Below are 20,182 nucleotides of genomic sequence, written 5' to 3'. Positions count from 1 at the left end.
TCTACTGAGGCAGGTTAAAATTACGAGCAGAAGCTGTCAAAGCTTATTTCATCTTCATTAATATTTTCAAAAAGCAGAAATGTTCTGCTTTATTCCTCAAATGTCTTCTAGCTTTTTTCATTCAACTTCCAGGTTCACAAATTGTCATTATACCGTGTAAACCTTTAAAAAAGGAATAATAAATCTTTATTCAGTATTCATTCCGAGTGGAATTTTCCATGCTGTAATAGCAATGACTGCGATTTCTTATTCAGCCAATGAAAAGAGGGGAAAAAAAGCGTAGGGAAGTCAGGCAAGGGGAGCCAGTAAAAACAGGAGAGTCAATTTATTTTAAACGATGGGTAATGAACAGATGTCATAGCTATTTATCTGCCCAGCTTTCACTGCGGTTTTGCTCTCTACTTCACCAATGTCGTGTTTACAGTTCGACTGGCATTATTTAACTCCACTGTTCCTACAGAATGAGCCGTAGGATGGCGCTTGGCCTTCGCCACGCTCAGCGCGTTTGGCAGCGACTCGGACCAACAGGCCGTAATGACTTTAATGTTACTCCGCTTCTGAAGCAGGCCAAACTTTTCCCCACATTTTTCTTTCTTTCTTTCTTTCTTTCTTTCTTTCTTTCTTTCTTTCTTTCTTTCTTTCTTTCTTTCTTTCTTTCAGATTATCAGAAATGATCTCACTATCTTTTTTTATCATATTTTTTAAATCGTATATTTATAAAAGCAGTTTACTTTCTTCTCTTTTTTTTTAAATATAAACTGAGATCCGTATTTTATGCCATCTGGGGAATTTTGGTAAGCTAGAAGGCATCTCTAAAATTTCTGATGTTTTTTTTTTTCATAATGAGGAGAAAGAGAAAACTTCTCTTCCTATTTGATAAATATTTCTTGCTTACGTATGATGGATACAGGTTTTGGATAAACCCAAATTAAAAAATATATATATATATATATGGGAATTGTTTTATATGGAGCCCCGAAGTTCACAAAGGGTGATCTATATTTAAATATTTACGCACAAGATAAACAACAAAATCTCCTTTCAGGATTTCAGGAACCCCGAAGTTTTAGGTTTTTTCTTGTACTCCTAAGTTTAAAAAAAAAAGTGCTAAGACGTAGGCATGGAAAAACCAAATTAAGTATTTTTAAATCATTCAAAAATGTACTGAAGACACGACCAAAGGCATTAATTTAGTTTTATTCTTAAAGTAATAACTTATTTCCAGATTAATAGTTTACCATGACAGTTGACACCATTTTCAGTTTTCGATTCTCTGATTTCCAGTTGATGATGAATTTCGGTATTGAGGCCTGTCTGCCTGCTGGGAGCTACATTTATTGTCCAGGGAAGATTAGGTCGTGACCTGTCGATAAATACGTCCCTGAAACCTGAAAGCTTTCTGGGACACATTGTGCTTCCTCAATGCGGCTTTTTTTCACGTGCGGATTTCCAGCCACAAAAACCCTGCGATTCCTCCCTCAGCCTGTTTTTCAGTATTCACAGAGTATGATTCGTAATGCAGTTTTCTACCATTTTAATTGGAAATTCTCCTTCGATTGCATGACAAATACCAGTCAGGTGGAGTCAAGGCTAATACGTGCTTCCTCTAAAGTGAACCACTGCTCACAGGGCAGTGTAGGATGCCTGGAGGACAGCACAAACGGTTCTGTTCTGTTTGGCTGAACATACGTCCTGGATTTAGGAGAGAAAGAGAACCAAGACTATCCTGCAGGGCCGAGTGAGCTCTCCGCCCCTCTCAGGAGCTTACTTTTAGTCGCTCTTTGGATGTATTGTTTGTCCCCAAATTACCCATCACCTGCCATTTCTGTTTTTTGGCTTCTTCTTTGCAGATTTTCTGTTTTAAAAGCTTTAATTTTATACATGCTGTTGGTTAACTTTGACTGAACAGAACAAAAAGCAAACAATCATAGCATAAAACATCACTCACGCTTGAGGTTAGCTGCAGTTTCATATCTGAACAAACTCATTTTCTCACCAAAGAGAGTAAAACGCTTGCACTCGTGGCCGCTCATCGCCCGGTGTAATATGAACACATTAATGATGCAGTGGATGTGCTCGTGGACTGAATCCAAACATCAGATTAAGTGTGCAGTTCTCATACGGCTGTGATTTATGTGGATGTTTGGAACAGGAGTCTGTCGGGAAGTACAGGTGCAGTGATTTGTTTAATCATCTCCTAAACATATAGCACTACGACTGCTAGTGAGAACGAGACGACCCAGTGGCATGCTGGGATTATTGAGTCTTCATCCTGAAGGTGAATTTTTACAGGGTAGATGAGGATAAAGGTCCATCCTACTGTCACTGAAAACTGACAAACAGGCGGTTTTTATAATAATAATAATAATAATAATAATAAATATTTTTCATTAATTTTTATGAATGTTGATTAGTTATTCCTTTATTTAGTTTTTTTGTCAGCCATCCAGATCAATTTTATTATTATTATTATTATTATTATTATTATTATTATTATCAGTAGTAGCAGTAGAAATATTAATCAGTTATTAATTTAGTTTTTTTTAGAGTTATTGTCCAAATAAATCAAATTATGTAAGTTTAAAAAAAATAATAGTAATAACATTTTATATATATATATATATATATATATATATATATATATATATATATATATATATATATATATAAATTTTTTATTAGGTTTTAGATTTTTATTTATTATACATTTTTACTTCTTTTTTTATTTCTTGTCAGCTCACCAGATCAATTATTTAAGTTTGTTATTAAGTTGTAACTTTATGATGAGACATTTTTCGTGTGTGTGTGTGTGTGTGTGTGTGTGTGTGTGCACTTAACACCTCCTAAAATAACTGCTTTGTACATTTAAAACTACTTGATTTTTATTTGATCTCTCAGATGGTGATTACCAAATGGGCAGTTTTTAATTGTACCACCATGTAAAAGCGTTCATTTGCATCGATCATTTCATGCCTCTTTTTATTCATTTCAGTGGTTATGTCTCATAAAACTAAACACGAGCATTTTGCGTTTTCATGCACTGTTGATTCATGCCTAAGAAAAGTGTCACAAGCTTCAAATGGTTCCATCTTGCAGACTGAATGCTTTTCAAATTCACACTGAAAAATGATAAAACCGTTAAAGGCCACGTGATTTGCCTTTGTGGAGAGATAACGACTGCTTCTTCTGTCAGATTGGAAACATGACTGAAAACGATCCATCTGTTGTCTGCAGCATAATGTACCAGTGTTATTGTGAAACCCTGGTGCTTTTTATTCCTTTTTTCCCCCCTCTGTTTCAAATTCTCTCTTACACTCTATCTCTTTTTCCTTCTCTTTCTCCTTCTCCTGCTACCAGGTGACATTAGCGGGCACCTTCATAGGAATTGGCAGGAAGACACCAGACTGTCAGGGTAACACCAAGTATTTCCGCTGCAAGTTCTGCAATTTCACCTATATGGGCAGTTCATCAGTGGAGCTCGAGCAGCACTTCCTGGCCGCGCACCCAAACAAAATGAAGAACCCTCCGCTGGGTCTCGCTAGCCCTGAAGACAAGGCTGTGGAGGCAAAGGGGAACTGCCCATCATGGTCAGGAGTCGAGGAGCCAGGCACGTGGGCCGAGCGGGTAGCGGTGCGAGCAGAGGACGACTCGGTGGCCGGGTACTCTGTGCCAATCCGGCCGGCGGGTGCTGACGTGCCAGCGGCATATTACTGGTGCAAGTACTGCAGCTTCAGCTGTGAGGCATCCAGCTCGTCTAGACTGCTGGAGCACTATGAGAAGCGGCACTGCCAGGCTGCAGGGTTAGACAGCAGTCCGGGAGAAAGAGAGCGGAAAGCCAGAGAGGGAGATCTAAATGCAAAGAGGAAGGAAAACCAGAGTAGCAAGGCGGGCACGGGTGCCGACTCAGAGACAGTGGTGACCAGCTACAACTGCCAGTTCTGCGACTTCCGCTACTCTATGAACCATGGGCCTGACGTGATTGTGGTGGCTCCACTGTTGCGCCACTACCAGAGGGCGCATAGCATCCATAAGTGCGCGATCAAGCATTGCCCGTTATGCCCGCGTGGCCTGTGCAGCCCTGACAAGCACCTGGGTGACGTCTCGTACCCGTTTGCATGTCGCAGGAGCTCGTGTCCGCACTGTGCCATGCTTCTGCTGCAGCTAACACCCATTGGCAGTGCCACGCCACCACCCAGGGCTTCTGTCACCCACCTGTGCGATCAGTGTACCTTCTCCTCCACCGATGTGGACCTGCTGCTGCTGCACTACGACAGCGCCCATGCTCCCCGTGCCCTGCTGGAAGCCAAGCCCGAAGACGAGGCGACAACTGAGGGAGGCGGCCGGGGCCAGCACGGAGAGTACGCCTGCACCAAATGCAACTTCTACACCGAGGTGGAGGAGGAAATTTTCCGTCACTACAGGTAACAACGCACTGACAGTCAACATGTTCAAATAACTGAATTATTTGATGAAGATGGATTTTATCATTTGACTTTGAAGCCTTTTTGGAAAAGGTACCGACTGCTGTGAATTAAGGCAATAATCTATCAGGCCCAACGAGAACATGAATCTTCTAGCTCGTTTTATTCTATTTAGGCCCCAGCAGTCTTCAGTCAGAGGGCGGGACGCTGAAACGATTGTTAAGATTACAGATAATCAAATCATGCATGATGTGATTAGTCTATCTGTTGTTGTGATGCACCAATATTGCTTTCTTACTAATAAGCAACAGATTTCCCTCAGTGTTGCTCCATGCCTTAAGTTGAGCAACGCTGCAGAATAAATACATAATGTTAAACATCAGGTAATTCGATCTGCCTTTAAAACGTTCCCTTCATTGGTTCTGATTTAACTTGTCTTTAGGCCAAATATCTGTGTGTGCGAGGAGGAAAATTTTCTGTTTGAAATCCCTTAAGCCATTCTAGAGAAATGCTTTTCCTCCTAACAGCTTTATGGGGAATGCGTTCCTCAAGGACGGGCATCGAAGAGCACTACCTCAACATAAGATCTCAATTATTTGGGTGTTTTCTGCCATTCTTTACAGGCATGTTGTGGTTTGATTTATAGATAAACAGGAGTTCACGTGCACCACAATTCATACTTAACCGTATGAGTCAAGAAATTCGCTTTGTTAAATCTGTGTGTACATGATGTGTGATCACAGCAAACTGTATTAATCCCTGACATTATAACACACACAACGTATTTCATTCTGCGCTGATCACCAAACTAAGACGTGCGCTTTTTATGTTAATACGTTATATTTTATTTACCTCCCAACATTTTTACAAATAAAAACAGATGTTTACATTATAACGTTTATAAGGTTTTATGTAGCCCACCTAAAGGAAGTGCTGTTTCTGAGTTCACGTATCCATATCGGACTATCCAGAAAGGTTTACATTTAAATTTACCGCATAACATGAATGTTTTTCCATGCTCTTTGTGTAATTAATGTTTTATGAGCACACTGATATAAACACATGCACTGGTGTAATGATTTAAATAACTGCAGTACTTTAGAGACTAACAGATTGCAAAATGGTGGTGCTGTGTTTGTTGTTGTTTTTCCTGTCCTCAGCGTTGGTTATGTCGTGTTACATTAGTAATCATGGCAATAGTTTAAAGACTTTCGCCATGGTGTGTGAACTGCTTTATGTTCAGCCACCACATGCTAAAACAGCGGGAAGTGAGGGAAAAAGGTTGTGGCTGTGGGTTCAGATCACCAAACAAAATGAAAACGAACAGCCGGTTAGGAAAAAGGTGCATCCTTGTGGGTTATTTTTTGATAACGGTGATGTGTAAACTCATTCAGACTGGTCTGTGGTGTCAAGTCTCACGGTTGTTTACTATTTCTTTTTTGTCTCTGTTTTGGTTCATTATACTTTCCATGACTGGACAAAACAATATTTTTTGACAGCAATGATGTGTAAAGCCAAAGTCTTGAGAAGAAAGTCTTGCCACTCGGCAGCCATCTTGGTAACGCACTCGGACAGTTATTTCAGGCAAACAGGATCAGGCCTGGATCTAAATGAATGGGAAGAGAGCCATAACTGCACTTTCAGTAGCCCTTGGGCATGACATCTGCATGGATAGAATCAACAATAAAATCTGATTCAGAACAAACAAACAAAAAAACGTTAAAAGTTTGGTGACTTTTCCCCAAAATAAAGTTTAAAAAACTTTTTTTGCCCTCACAGGTTGTACTGCTACTACTGCATGCATGTGCAATTCCGTGCTTGCATCGGTGCAACAACATGATTGGCTTAACCCCTTGGCTGCCACCCACAATTAATTGTAATGGGCCGGGCATATAGGACAAAAATAGGTAAAAATTGTGATAGTTTGATAATCTTTCTCTAACTTGTTCAGAACTGTACGGTATATTTTTAATATTTGTATAGAAAAATCACAAAAAACACTGTTGTAGAGTAAAAACAACTTTAGTAATCAAAAACATCCAAGACAACGGCTCGTCAATGAGAACCTGTCCATAAACATGAATTACTAGTACTTGAAAACACAATGTACACCAATGGTCCATGTATTCCAAGTAACTGGGTACCATTTTTATGATGGTCTTTGGTATGATCCGACTGTGAATAGAACTCCCAATCTCCCAATCGAGAGGCGGACACGCTAACCGCTAGGCCAACTTGCGATAATGTGTCACCGTGAAGTAAAAGTAATGTGCCATGTAAGGCACATAAAAGGAGGTGTTTATGACGAGTAGCATACGTCATAAGGCACAGCGGTAAAACATTTAATGACGTACATGACTCGTCCAAGGGCATTGAAGGGGTTAATATGTTTCCCGGTCCAGCAAACGATTGGCTTTTTGGGGAGAAGGGCAGTATATGTGCATACAACTGCCATTTATGGCATTATGGATTTTTTCCCATAGATATCTATTCAAGGTTTGTCTCCTCCATTATAATGTCTTTGGTAAAATCCACCAGACTGGTCTGTGGTGTAGATCTTTTATTTATTTATTTATTTATTTATTTATTTTTCTGGTTTGCTTCATTGAAGTTTCCATGACTGGACAAAACAATTTTTCAATCAGTGAGTGAGTCAGTCAATTTTTGTTGTAAGGTTGTAAAAAAACATTTGTAACTTTTGTTTGTCATTGCATTTCTATAAAACATTATTTAAATGTATTTTTTTCAGTTATTATCACATAATTATATTTAACAGTTATTCCATGAACTTGAGTCGTACATGAGCAAGCCATGTACAGTACGATGAGATTGAGTGGAATAACTGTTTTACTCGATCCACATTCACTGGATTTTGAGAAACAGAGCATTTTTGTTTTTATTTTTTGTAAATTCAATGAGTAAAACTTTATACAAAACATCTGGCTAAATCATTTCCGCTTAGAATGTAAACAAAGCGGCGAAATGACAGGAGCAATTTGTGAAAAATGCTACAATAATAATTCTTGAAAAATAAAAAAAAATGTGTTTGTACCATGAAATACTTTTCTTCCATATTTTGTTGCTTTTTTTTTGCACTTTTTGGGGATTTGTTTTCGAGCAGAGTTTTTATTTCGTTCTCGGTTGGTTCAGCAACACGCTCCGCCATTTTGTTTTTCTTTACTCATGGTATATGAGCTGATAGCCTAGTAGTAGAGTAGCCACTCAGAGCACATGATTGCTAATATCTAGTGACTGTTGATAGAATAATAATACATTTATATTAGTATATCATGGGTGGCATGGTGGTGTAGTGGTTAGTGCTGTCGCCTCACAGCAAGAAGGTCTGGGTTCGAGCCCCGTGGCCGGCGAGGGCCTTTCTGTGTGGAGTTTGCATGTTCTCCCCGTGTCCGCGTGGGTTTCCTCCGGGTGCTCCGGTTTCCCCCACAGTCCAAAGACATGCAGGTTAGGTTAACTGGTGACTCTAAATTGACCGTAGGTGTGAATGTGAGTGTGAATGGTTGTCTGTGTCTATGTGTCAGCCCTGTGATGACCTGGCGATTTGTCCAGTGTACCCCACCTTTCACCCGTAGTCAGCTGGGATAGGCTCCAGCTTGCCTGCGACCCTGTAGAATAGGATAAAGCGGCTACAGATAATGAGATTAGTATATCACATTTTATTATGATTATATGGTTTTAACATATTTTGGGCTATATTTCTGACTCTCCAGCAAACTACTGATGCCTGTAGATTTTTTTTCCCCTGACGTTGTCGAAACTCATCATTGGCCTAAAGTTAGAAGAAGTCAAAGTGCTCACGGGTTAGATCATGCAAGATATGTACTAGTGAGACATTTTAGAGAATATTAACTTGCCTATTTATTATGAAAATGTTCAGTCTAAATAATCACCGCTACCATTGAAACACCACTTTTCCAACAGTAATTGATTTGTTTTTTAGGCAGTTCCTGTAGGACTGTGTGATGTGAGCAGTTTTTGAGGTTTTTTTGTGCAAAATTAAGTACAGGGTTTATTTTCTGTGACTGTAAACTTGTGAATCTTTTACCATCATGCAGCCGATGGATTCACTTGTGAGTGAGTGAGTGTGTCCATAAAGAACCTTGAGGTGCACTTGTTATTCACTCACTCGGATGTGACGGATCTCGCCCATCACATCCTCCCCCACGCAGACACAAACATGCGTCTCGGAGTGTGTGTCCGACATGCCTCGGTGTGTGTAGTCTAGGGCTGGTTGTTTCAGGTGGCTGCAGAGTGACGCTGGACTGAGTGGACTAGCTGTCTCCCGGTGGTGTGGAGGCATGCTGAATAAGGTCTTGTTTGTATTCCAAGCTTGGAGTGAGGAAGGAGAAACGAGACCTGTGCAGCCTCCCTGGAGATTCCCCTCTCCTCACCTCATACCCGACGCTGTGTGAGCGTAGTCTTGTGCATGTGGGTAAAAGCTCGCTGCTTCCGTGCGTATGCATGCTGATGAATCTTTCGTGCTATTATAGATCTCCTTGTTAGTGCTTTGTAAATTGTGTGAGGATGTATGAATCTACAACAGATTTCTGTGTGTGTGTTCTTAATTGTTGCTTTGCAGGTTTAGTGTATGTACAGTGAGTGCGTCTGGTGTCTGCCATCAGTCGCCCACCACAAACATGACTCTCACAGAGATGCAAAATCCTCGAGCCTGTGACTACTGAACTCATTCACATGATATATTTCACACATCACACAAGAGTCAGGATAGAGAGGAACACTGGGATGAATCTTATTACTAATAATGTATTGTACAGCACAGGGCTGTTCAATAGGTGGCACAGTGGTGTAGTGGTTAGCACTGTCGCCTCACAGCAAGGAGGTTCTGGGTTCGAGCCCAGTGGCCGATGGGGGACTTTCTGTGTGGAGTTTGCATGTCCTCCCAGCGTCTGTGCGGGTTTCATCCGGGTGCTCCGGTTTCCCCCTAATTGGTGGCTCTAAATCGACCGTAGGTGTGAATGTGTGAGTATGAATGGTTGTTTGTCTCTGTGTGTCAGCCCTGAGATAATCTGGTGATTTGTCCAGGGTGTACCCCGCCTTTCACCCATAGTCAGCTGGGATAGGCTCCAGCTTGCCTGCGACCCTGCACAGGATAAGCGGTTACGGATAGTAGATGGAGGGCTGTTCGGAGCGCAGGTGGCCAAGTGGTTAGAGCGCTTGACTGCTAAGCGAATGGTCCCTGGTTCGAACCTCGGCTCGACGGGGATCTGGGGCTCGCTCCCTGTCCACCCAGCAGTGAATGGGGACCTGGTGGAAACACTGGGGAAGTTAAAGGCGGCGAGGAAAGGAACTGGCCACCCTACCTCACTATGCCGATGGCCCAGGACAAGTGCGCTCTCTAACAGGCACTCCCCCAATGTACGAATCATATATGGGACTCCCCTTTGCTTGGAGGGCTGTTCAATTCTCCAATCTGATTGGTCAGAAGGTGTTGATTAAGGAAGGAATAACACATGATAGAGCAAAGGGTTATGTGAAAATAATCCACACCAGAAGGGATGTGATGTGGCATGATGCAAACCCCCAGCGCCCGGAGTGCGGAGTTTTTGTGTCTGGAGTGTGTTATTCAGCTTATAACGTGCCGTTTTGCCAATGATTACAGTGTTTAATTGAATCATGGATGATATGTCACACATTTTATGGTTTATAGCTAGATTTAAGGTTGTGGAATCTCTCTCTCTCTCTCTCTCTTTCTCAACTTTTCAAAGCACATCAACAAATATGTTTCTTGTAGTGCATCTGCCATCCAAGTCCCAGTGAGTGAGCTGTTACTACAGAAACGATCACATACAGTATCTGTCAAAAGTTTGTACACTCCTACTCATTCATCATTGTTTTGTTTGTTTGTTTTTTGTATTTTGACTATTTTCTACATTGTAGAACAATACTGAAGGCATCAGAACTATGAAATAACATTGGGAACATATATGGAATTATGTTGCAAACAAGGGTGGCACGGTGGTGTAGTGGTTAGCACTGTTGCCTCACAGCAAGAAGGTCTTGGGTTCAAGTCCAGTGGCCGGCAAGGGCCTTTCTATGTGGAGTCCGTGTGGGTTTCCTCCGGGTGCTCTGGTTTCCCCCAAAGACATGCAGGTTAGGCTAATTAGTGGCTCTAATGTGAGTGTGAATAGTTGTTTGTCTCTATGTGTCAGCCCTGTGATGACCTGGCGACTTGTCCAGGGTGTACCCCACCTCTCGCCCATAGTCAGCTGGGATAGGCTCCAGCTTGCCTGTGACCCTGTAGAACAGGATAAGCGGCTACAGATAATGGATGGAATTTAGATTCTTCAAAGTAGCCAGTGTTTCCCTTGATGACGCTTTGTACACTATTGGCATTATCTTAACCAGCTTCATGAGGTAGTCACCTGGAATGCTTTTCAATTAACAGGTGTGCCTCGTCAAAAGTTAATTAGTGCAATTTCTTGCTTTCTTAATGTATTTGAGATCAAACAGTAAATAATAAAAATACAGTAAACAGCCCTATTCCACAACTGTAGTAATTCATATTATTCCAAGAAGCGCTCAACTAAGTAAAGAGAAACGACATCCATCATTACTTTAAGACATGAAGTGACTTTTAATTCATAAAAATAAAGAAAAAACATTGAATTAGACAGTATGAACAAACTTTCATTGGTACTGTATTAGAATGAGCGCATTAATACTACTTTCTGAGTCGTGCTGTTCAACCGTGTTGAGGTATAATTCATCTGTATCACACGAGACGGCATGCTGTTGCACTGAATGTCAGTACAGCTGTGATTCGGTCACAGGGACAATGCTAGAGGTTGAGTACTGCAGCTAATCACAGACGACCGAGTGTAATATCACTTTTATACAACGGTTCTATAAACAAGAAATTAATATCAAGTGATATTTTGAACATAATGTGGCACAATATGGCCAAATGCATTTATTTTTGTACCACTAGCAGAACTACCGTAGATCTCAGAGAAGCTACAGTCACTTTATAGCATGTCGGCTAGCTGGCTATCTAACTCACATTGATTTCTACATCCCCGTTAAAGGTGTGTCCGGTAAAATTGGTGTCCCTCCTTCTTTTTCACAGTCACCTGATGAGCTTTCATATTTTGAGTCAAAAGTTATATTCTTGTAAATTATTATTTGCCACGTCCTCTGATGTCGTCACTAACACTACCATAGTACACAGACAAGTGGAGTGATACACACAGTTACACATCCCAGTGCCAGCATAGTAAATATCAGCACTCTCAGAACGCTGCTCGACCAATCAAACTAGTGGACCAGAACTACCGTAACTGTTGTATAATTCTCTTTATATCACACGTTGAGTTCTTGAATCATGAGATGTGGATTGATTTTCTATAACAGCACGGCTCTGAGAGTAGTTCGGCTTGTAACATAAACGACATGTTTATTTCATAACAGCTCATTCACATGGACTTGCAGTACAGACACTGTACATAACCTCATGATTCTTGGTGTTTAATAAAGAAAGCTGTTCACTCATTGATATGGTCAAGATTTCTGTTTCGGAAACATTTATGGATGGAGTATCAGGTGTCAGTGCTTTGTAACACTCAGTGAGTTTTTTGCCACAGGACAGTCTTTAGGACAGAGACGTTTTGGGTTGTCAGTAACACGACAAACTTCTTTTTTTTTCTTATTATCTTTGAGAGAGAAAGAGAGTTGGGTGAAGGAATGGCTGTTTATAGATTGCTCTGACATAAGTGATAACAGGAACTGAGTTATTTCATGGAAGTTTATTAATACATTTAAAAATTGCAATCGTTAGCAAATTGCTGCAGTGTGAGAGGAATAAAAACACTTATCTGACAGCAGTTCTGCCCACAAGGCAATTCACAGGTCTACAACCCCGATTCCAAAAAAAGTTGGGACAAAGTACAAATTGTAAATAAAAACGGAATGCAATAATTTACAAATCTCAAAAACTGATATTGTATTCACAATAGAACATAGACAACATATCAAATGTCGAAAGTGAGACATTTTGAAATTTCATGCCAAATATTGGTTCATTTGAAATTTCATGACAGCAACACATCTCAAAAAAGTTGGGACAGGGGCAATAAGAGGCTGGAAAAGTTAAAGGTACAAAAAAGGAACAGCTGGAGGACCAAATTGCAACTCATTAGGTCAACTGGCAATAGGTCATTAACATGACTGGGTATAAAAAGAGCATCTTGGAGTGGCAGCGGCTCTCAGAAGTAAAGATGGGAAGAGGATCACCAATCCCCCTAATTCTGCGCCGACAAATAGTGGAGCAATATCAGAAAGGAGTTCGACAGTGTAAAATTGCAAAGAGTTTGAACATCTCATCATCTACAGTGCATAATATCATCAAAAGATTCAGAGAATCTGGAAGAATCTCTGTGCGTAAGGGTCAAGGCCGGAAAACCATACTGGGTGCCCGTATTCTTTGGGCCCTTAGACGGCACTGCATCACATACAGGCATGCTTCTGTATTGGAAATCACAAAATGGGCTCAGGAATATTTCCAGAGAACATTATCTGTGAACACAATTCACCGTGCCATCCGTTGTTGCCAGCTAGAACTCTATAGTTCAAAGAAGAAGCCGTATCTAAACATGATCCAGAAGCGCAGACGTTTTCTCTGGGCCAAGGCTCATTTAAAATGGACTGTGGCAAAGTGGAAAACTGTTCTGTGGTCAGACGAATCAAAATTTGAAGTTCTTTATGGAAATCAGGGACGCCGTGTCATTCGGACTAAAGAGGAGAAGGACGACCCAAGTTGTTATCAGCGCTCAGTTCAGAAGCCTGCATCTCTGATGGTATGGGGTTGCATTAGTGCGTGTGGCATGGGCAGCTTACACATCTGGAAAGACACCATCAATGCTGAAAGGTGTATCCAGGTTCTAGAGCAACATTTGCTCCCATCCAGACGACGTCTCTTTCAGGGAAGACCTTGCATTTTCCAACATGACAATGCCAAACCACATACTGCATCAATTACAGCATCATGGCTGCGTAGAAGAAGGGTCCGGGTACTGAACTGGCCAGCCTGCAGTCCAGATCTTTCACCCATAGAAAACATTTGGCGCATCATAAAACGGAAGATACGACAAAAAAGACCTAAGACAGTTGAGCAACTAGAATCCTACATTAGACAAGAATGGGTTAACATTCCTATCCCTAAACTTGAGCAACTTGTCTCCTCAGTCCCCAGACGTTTACAGACTGTTGTAAAGAGAAAAGGGGATGTCTCACAGTGGTAAACATGGCCTTGCCCCAACTTTTTTGAGATGTGTTGTTGTCATGAAATTTAAAATCACCTAATTTTTCTCTTTAAATGATACATTTTCTCAGTTTAAACATTTGATATGTCATCTATGTTCTATTCTGAATAAAATATGGAATTTTGAAACTTCCACATCATTGCATTCCGCTTTTATTTACAATTTGTACTTTGTCCCAACTTTTTTGGAATCGGGGTTGTATATTAATGCGCTTATTCTGATGCATTATCATTTCTGTGTGTGATTCAACCCCAAGGTTGATTATTTTCCAATAACAATATAATTTATTTCTCTTATACCGTGACAATTTGCCACCAATTACAGTTTACTTGATGTTGTATTGATCTGTTTCCACCTTTACTTAGATTCAGACACTAATGTAGCAGTTCTGGAGCTTTCTTTTTCCTCTCGTACTTTTCCAAATGTGTTTGAGCCTAAACTGTTGCCTTTACTGAAAGATGGCACGACTTTAAAGAAGCCACCTGTCACCGCTTCTAGTTCTCTCTCATTCCTTTAAGGAGGATGGGCAGGCGGGCGACTCGTACTGTGTCCAACTTTCCATTTCCTGTGTGATGTCATGTGGAGAGGGCAAGTCACACTGGTGTGATTCAGCGGGCTGCACGCTGCCCACTCCACCCCTGTCCTGTAAAATGGCAGTATTCAATGAGTGCACTAGAGCACAGCTAAAGGGGTTTTCATTTTCAAAAGCTCTAATTACTGCCACTCAGTACCAGTTTTGGAATGGATATTTCTTCAGAGACTTTTCCATGTTTTTTTTTTCCCCTCTGACTGCCAATTAGATCAGAGTTTTGATGCAGCACTTGTTTTTTTTTTTTTCATGGAGTGTCTTTGATTGCATGCACCAAGAAATGATAGTGTTTAGAAGTTGTTAGCATCACCGTAGCTTCAGTGCACGCCCACCTGCGTGCTGTTTTAAAACAGCTGGGTGCAGCTGTTGCCCAGGTGCTTTAGGCGGTTAGGCTGCAGAGCGTTGGCTGGGTTTGTGCAGTCACACTGTTTGTGCCTGAGCTCCTGCCCTCAGAAACATTGAGGGCTGACGGAAACATTGAAGAGGCAAGATGAAGAAAGATGGCTGGCAGAGTGAGAGAGTGAAAGAAGAAAGTGTGACTGACATTAAAAGAGTGTGAGTAGGAATATCTACCATAACAACAACAACAAAAAAGCTAAAAGGTTAGGGTAACAGCATAGCATTAATTCGCTGAATTAAAGATTATGTATCTTGGTGGATGGTCCTCACAAGGATAGCAAGACGTGTGTGTGTGTGTGTGTGTGTGTGTGTGTGTGTATGAGAGAGAGAGATTCACAGTTGCTGATTATATGGCTTATTGTTTGAAAAATACTGTCTCAATTTTACTACAAACAATTGCATATTGACAGTCTAAATAGTTTTTTATTTTTTTTTAATTTATGATTTTTTTTTAAAGCTAGAACTAAGGAGAAACAGGCGACAAGTGCTACAAGTTCATATTACATTTGTGGACAAAATATTATTTGTTTTATTATACATTAATTTTGAGTAAAACCCCTTTGATTTCAGTAAAAGCTCATCCCATCCTCATTATCTGTAGCCTCTTTATCCTGTTCTACAGGGTCGCAGGCAAGCTGGAGCCTATCCCAGCTGACTACGGGCGAAAGGCGGGGTACACCCTGGACAAGTCGCCAGGTCATCACAGGGCTGATACATAGACACAGACAACCATTCACACCTACGGTCAATTTAGAGTCACCAGTTAACCTAACCTGCATGTCTTTGGGGGGAAACTGGAGCACCCAGAGGAAACCCACGCGGACAACATGCAAACTCTGCACAGAAAGGCCCTCACCGGCCACGGGGCTCAAACCCGGACCTTCTTGCTGTGAGGCAACAGCGTTAACCACTACACCACCGTGCCGCCCTCAGTAAAAGCTATTTATTAAAATATATGTTGATTCAGAATTTTGTGGCTACATCATTAATTTCACAGTTTCACTCATTTTAATTATAAGCTTTAGCAAAGTACAGGGTGTCTGAAAAGTCAGCAACAAATGGGTATATGTATTATTTATTTATGCTTATTTTTATATTTATTTTTCCTTACTGGTGAAAAAAGGGCTTTAGAGTTGATTGAAAGGGTAGACACACCACTTCTTGGGCTGACATTGTGAAGTTGTGTAGCTTGTTGTAAAAGGCTCTGGGTTAGAAGGCCAGAAGATTCCAGGCTGCCCTTGTTGAGCCCTTCAGTAAGGTCCTCAACCTTTTCTTCTCCAGCGGAGCTGTATCATGGCTGACCCTGTGTTCTAACCCCAGCTTCCAAAGAAGCCGGGGTGTGTGAAGAAAAGCATTTCACTATGATGTATATGAGACAAATAAAGGTTTCTTCTCATTACTCTCATTGGTTCCTGGCTTTTCAGACACCCCGTATATGAAATATACTTTCCGTTTAGTGCGTGTAGACAACTGCAGTCTGGTAATGTACTTGCTTATAATCTCATTTGGTATTTGTTATATGAAGTTAGGAATTATGCTGCATGTAAAGCCCAGTTAAAGTAGAGGATTACAAGCAGTCTGGACTAATTAAATTGTGGCCCGAATTGCAATTTTCGTGCTGGAAAATCTCTGAAAAGAGCAGTGCAAATAAACAAAAGAAACAAGATGAAGCAAATGTAAATGACACAAATGAATTATGTATAATATGAGTCATGTTCTGAATTCACTTCTTGTTTTTTTTTTTAAATTTTAGCCGTCGTCTTACAGTAATTCAATGAACGACTGTGTGTCTGGTCTTTAGAACAGAACTGCAGATTTTGTAGTCGTCTGCTCAAACTAATGCACCTTTAATGTCTTTAATCAGTATGGACTGAAACTGTACTGCTGACTTCAAGGTCCACGTCAGCTAGCTGACCCAAATGAGACTGTTTTGTGACACACACACATTGTTTCTCTCCAGCCCAGTGAGCGATCAATTCCGAGTTTGGGGGTCAGGGAAAATATTTGTGTTTCTTGTCAGTAGGGTTAAGCGAGGAGGCTGAGTTATGTTGGAAGCAGGCCGTGCTTTGTGCAAAACACAGGATTACAGAAGCAGCTATGTTTTTTACAGATTTTTTTTTATGCATGCGTGTAAAACAGCGACACTGTAGGAGCCACGCTCAGAGCTCACTGTAATAAAGTTCCTCAGGCGAACATGAGCAGCATCAAGACCTGACTTCTTTTTTCTTTGTTCCCGTAACTTTGTAACTGAGTCTGGGAGTGATGACAGCTATGTAGATTAGAGGAAAAAAAAAAAAAAAGTGTAATGAATTGTCTGTAATGAATAATGTTGTCCAGTCTCAAGGCAAGTGATGTGTGCATGCACAGCATGAGCGTATGGTGAACACGTGTCTGTTGTCTTTGATTTATATGTGTACATGTGTTTTTATATGTGTTTGGGAGTGAGGGACTATGAGAATGTATGTATGTATGTATGTATGTATGTATGTATGTGGTATTTGCTGAATTCCAGGTGAGATTTTATTATAGAGAAACAAACAGTAGTGTGTGTGTTCCTGTAGGTGATATGACAATGTTTCTACAACATTTCTATGATACATGATAAATCACAGGACAGGTTGGCTAATAAACTGCCAGTGAATTAGAAGGGTTGCATTTAAAAAAAAAAGAAAAAAAACCCACCACAATTATTTTTGATTAATTTTACACACCAAAAAGCACCCCCCAAAAAAGAAAAAGTAAAAGAAAAAAAAACCCATTTGTTTCTCTGTGATAGTTTGTAATTATTATTTTTTGTTTGTGTGTGTGTGTGTGTGTGTGTGTGTGTGTGTGTGTGTGAGAGAGATATGGCTTGATATCATAACCAAAAAGTTTCGCCTGTGATAATGCATTGAAAATAAAACTGATTTTTACAAATAAAATTAAAATTTAATAAACACCGAAATATTTATTAAATATAAAATACTTTATCATGGCTCAGGTGGCTAAGGTGCCATACCATAAATCTGGGGACCTGGGTTCGATTCTGACCAGAGGTCATTTCCTGATCCCTCCCTGTCTCCCACTCAATTTCCTGTCCTGTCTCTACACTGTCCAAATATATACTTTATCCAATAAAGGTGAAAAAAGCCCCAAAATATATATATATTTTATCATGTAATTTTTTTTTCTTTTTTTTTTCACTTAAAGGTTCTGACTGCAAAGTTGAATTCTGGGCAAAATGTTCTATGTCTATTGCTGTTGGAGTTTCGAGATGTTTCACTGCTGCACACACCGTGTATCCTATGTGTAACTGTTTTGCCGAGATAAAATGCGTCCCGCGTTTTACGATTCCGGAGGTTGCTCAAGCAAGTGAGCAACAATATCACGTGACCACCATGGGGCGTGTCTGACCTACTTTTAACCAAAACATTACAGGCATTTAGCAGATGCTCTTATCCAGAGCGACGTACAATGTACCCAGAGCAACTTGGGGTGTTTGGTGCATTGCTCAAGGGCACTTCAGCCATTCCTGCTGGTCCAGGGAATTAAACCAGTGATCTTTTGGTCCCAAAGCTGCTTCTCTAACCATTAGGCCATGGTTTCCCCACATCAGCATGGGCAAACATAGCGAACTCTGCTCTCACACCAGCTAAAAGCCAGCGGAAAAGAAAAGGAAAGCCTGCCTAGTGAGTGCGACTGCAAGATAGAGCAAGGCTAGATGACATGTCATTTTTCTGGACAGATAACTAAATCATTAGTGCTTAGGTATATTAGCCTTAGAATGTATGGGCTCAACTCCATGGTAGCGAGTATGGAGTTATACACTTTTGTTTCATGGATCTATTCACGAATGTCAACCACAAATTACATACCTGTGAATCAGAACTCTCTGAGGTCGATGTAGAGTCACGATGTTTTCCGCGTGTCGCCATCTTGGTGTGATGCAGTTCCATAGTTATGCTAATTAGTCAAAGCTCTCCACGTTCGGCTGTTTCCGTAGGGCCATACCGTTCACCTCAAGAAGGAGGAAAAGTGACCCTCAGCACATCAAAACGATCACATCTCATCCGCATGATATTGTTCTTGCGAGACATAGGAAAATGCCATGCACAATAAAGAAATTAGAAAATTTCAAATGACTTTACAGTCAGTACCTTTAAGTAAAAATGCTAACATCATGGCTATCACGATATCCCAATGTCACAGAAAAACATACTGTGATATAAACGTATCACAATATTCGCATTATTTCATCATATTGTCCAAATGTGGTGTGCGTTAGTGTGAATGTGAGTGTGTGCACATATGAAGTGAGTCTGTTCCACATTCTGAACAGTGTGATGGAGATCAGAGATGCAGCCAGAGTGTGTACACCTTGCTGGTGGGAGCTGGGAGCTGAAGCATTTGATGTGCCGCTGCCACTCAGCACCTTAGGTGGGGTTTACATTAGACCGTATCAGCGGATCATCAGATTAACGTTTTTAAAACGATTAGTGTGCACACAGCAACGCCGATACACGATTTGCGTGCACACAGCAATGCCAATACACGGATACGCTCGGCTCCGCAGGCATCCTGCGCTCCAAATCACTCCGCCCTGAACAGCGAGTGCCCTCTGGAGGGTGCGCACTCCGGCCCTGCGCAGCTCACAGAGCGCGCGAGTGGAGTGCACGAGCAGTGATTCGGGACTGAGCCGCTGTGTGTGTGATCCCAGTGCATGTCGGGCATGCGCGTCACTTACCACTTGCAAGTGGAAGGATGGCAAGCCTAAAGACAATCATAACTACACAATGGGCAGTATTTGCATCAGTATTTGCAGTATTTTCATACTTTTATACTCTTTAATGAAAGGTGATACAAGGCGGAAGTCTGCGCCGTTTTTCAGCAGTCACGTCACATGACCAACGCCAGCGAATCAGGAAGGTGGATGTCACAGTGACGTTGTCCAATGACGACGCCAGCTAGAGCTCAGCACAGCGTATCCTCAATGTTTACACAGGACCGGAGCTGACACGATCTGGATTGAATACGTGGACCCTGACGGATTCCCGTTTCCCGGCGTTTCCAGGCGTTTTAATGTAAACGGACAGTGCATCCGCGAAGAAAACGAGACAGATACGGTCTAATGTGAACTTGGCCTTAGAGGAAGCAATTTTGGTTGTGCATGCTGTACTGATGAAAAGCGCTTTTCCTGCCTGTCCAAATTTCTGGATAACAGATCTGTTGTTTTCCAGTTAAGCTCAATCACATCAGTCACATCGGCACTACCAGTCAAAAGTTTGTACACCCTGACTCATAGGCTTTTGCTACATTGTAGAACAATATTGAAGACATCCATCCATCCATCCATTATCCGTAACCGCTTATCCTGGGCAGGGTCACGGGCAAGCTGGAGCCTATCCCAGCTGACTATGGGCGAGAGGCAGGATACACCCTTGACAAGTTGCCAGATCATCGCAGGGCTGACACAGAGACAAACAACCACTCACATTCAC

General features: G+C 41.3%; 1 protein-coding gene across 5 annotated transcripts in view; it reads left to right on the top strand.

Annotated features, from left to right (window-relative positions):
* The window catches only part of trps1 (trichorhinophalangeal syndrome I), a 160,773-nt gene that overhangs the window by 35,149 nt on the left and 105,442 nt on the right, over positions 1–20,182 (top strand). For all 5 annotated transcript variants that reach the window (XM_060942961.1, XM_060942959.1, XM_060942960.1 and 2 more), the window contains one exon: positions 3,358–4,421. In XM_060942961.1, the coding sequence (XP_060798944.1) occupies positions 3,358–4,421 (1,064 nt within the window). The remainder of the gene's footprint in view (positions 1–3,357; positions 4,422–20,182) is intronic.

This window comes from Neoarius graeffei, chromosome 16 (assembly GCF_027579695.1).
Source record: "Neoarius graeffei isolate fNeoGra1 chromosome 16, fNeoGra1.pri, whole genome shotgun sequence".
NCBI lineage: Eukaryota > Metazoa > Chordata > Actinopteri > Siluriformes > Ariidae > Neoarius > Neoarius graeffei.
This window is presented reverse-complemented; position numbering and strand designations above follow the sequence as displayed.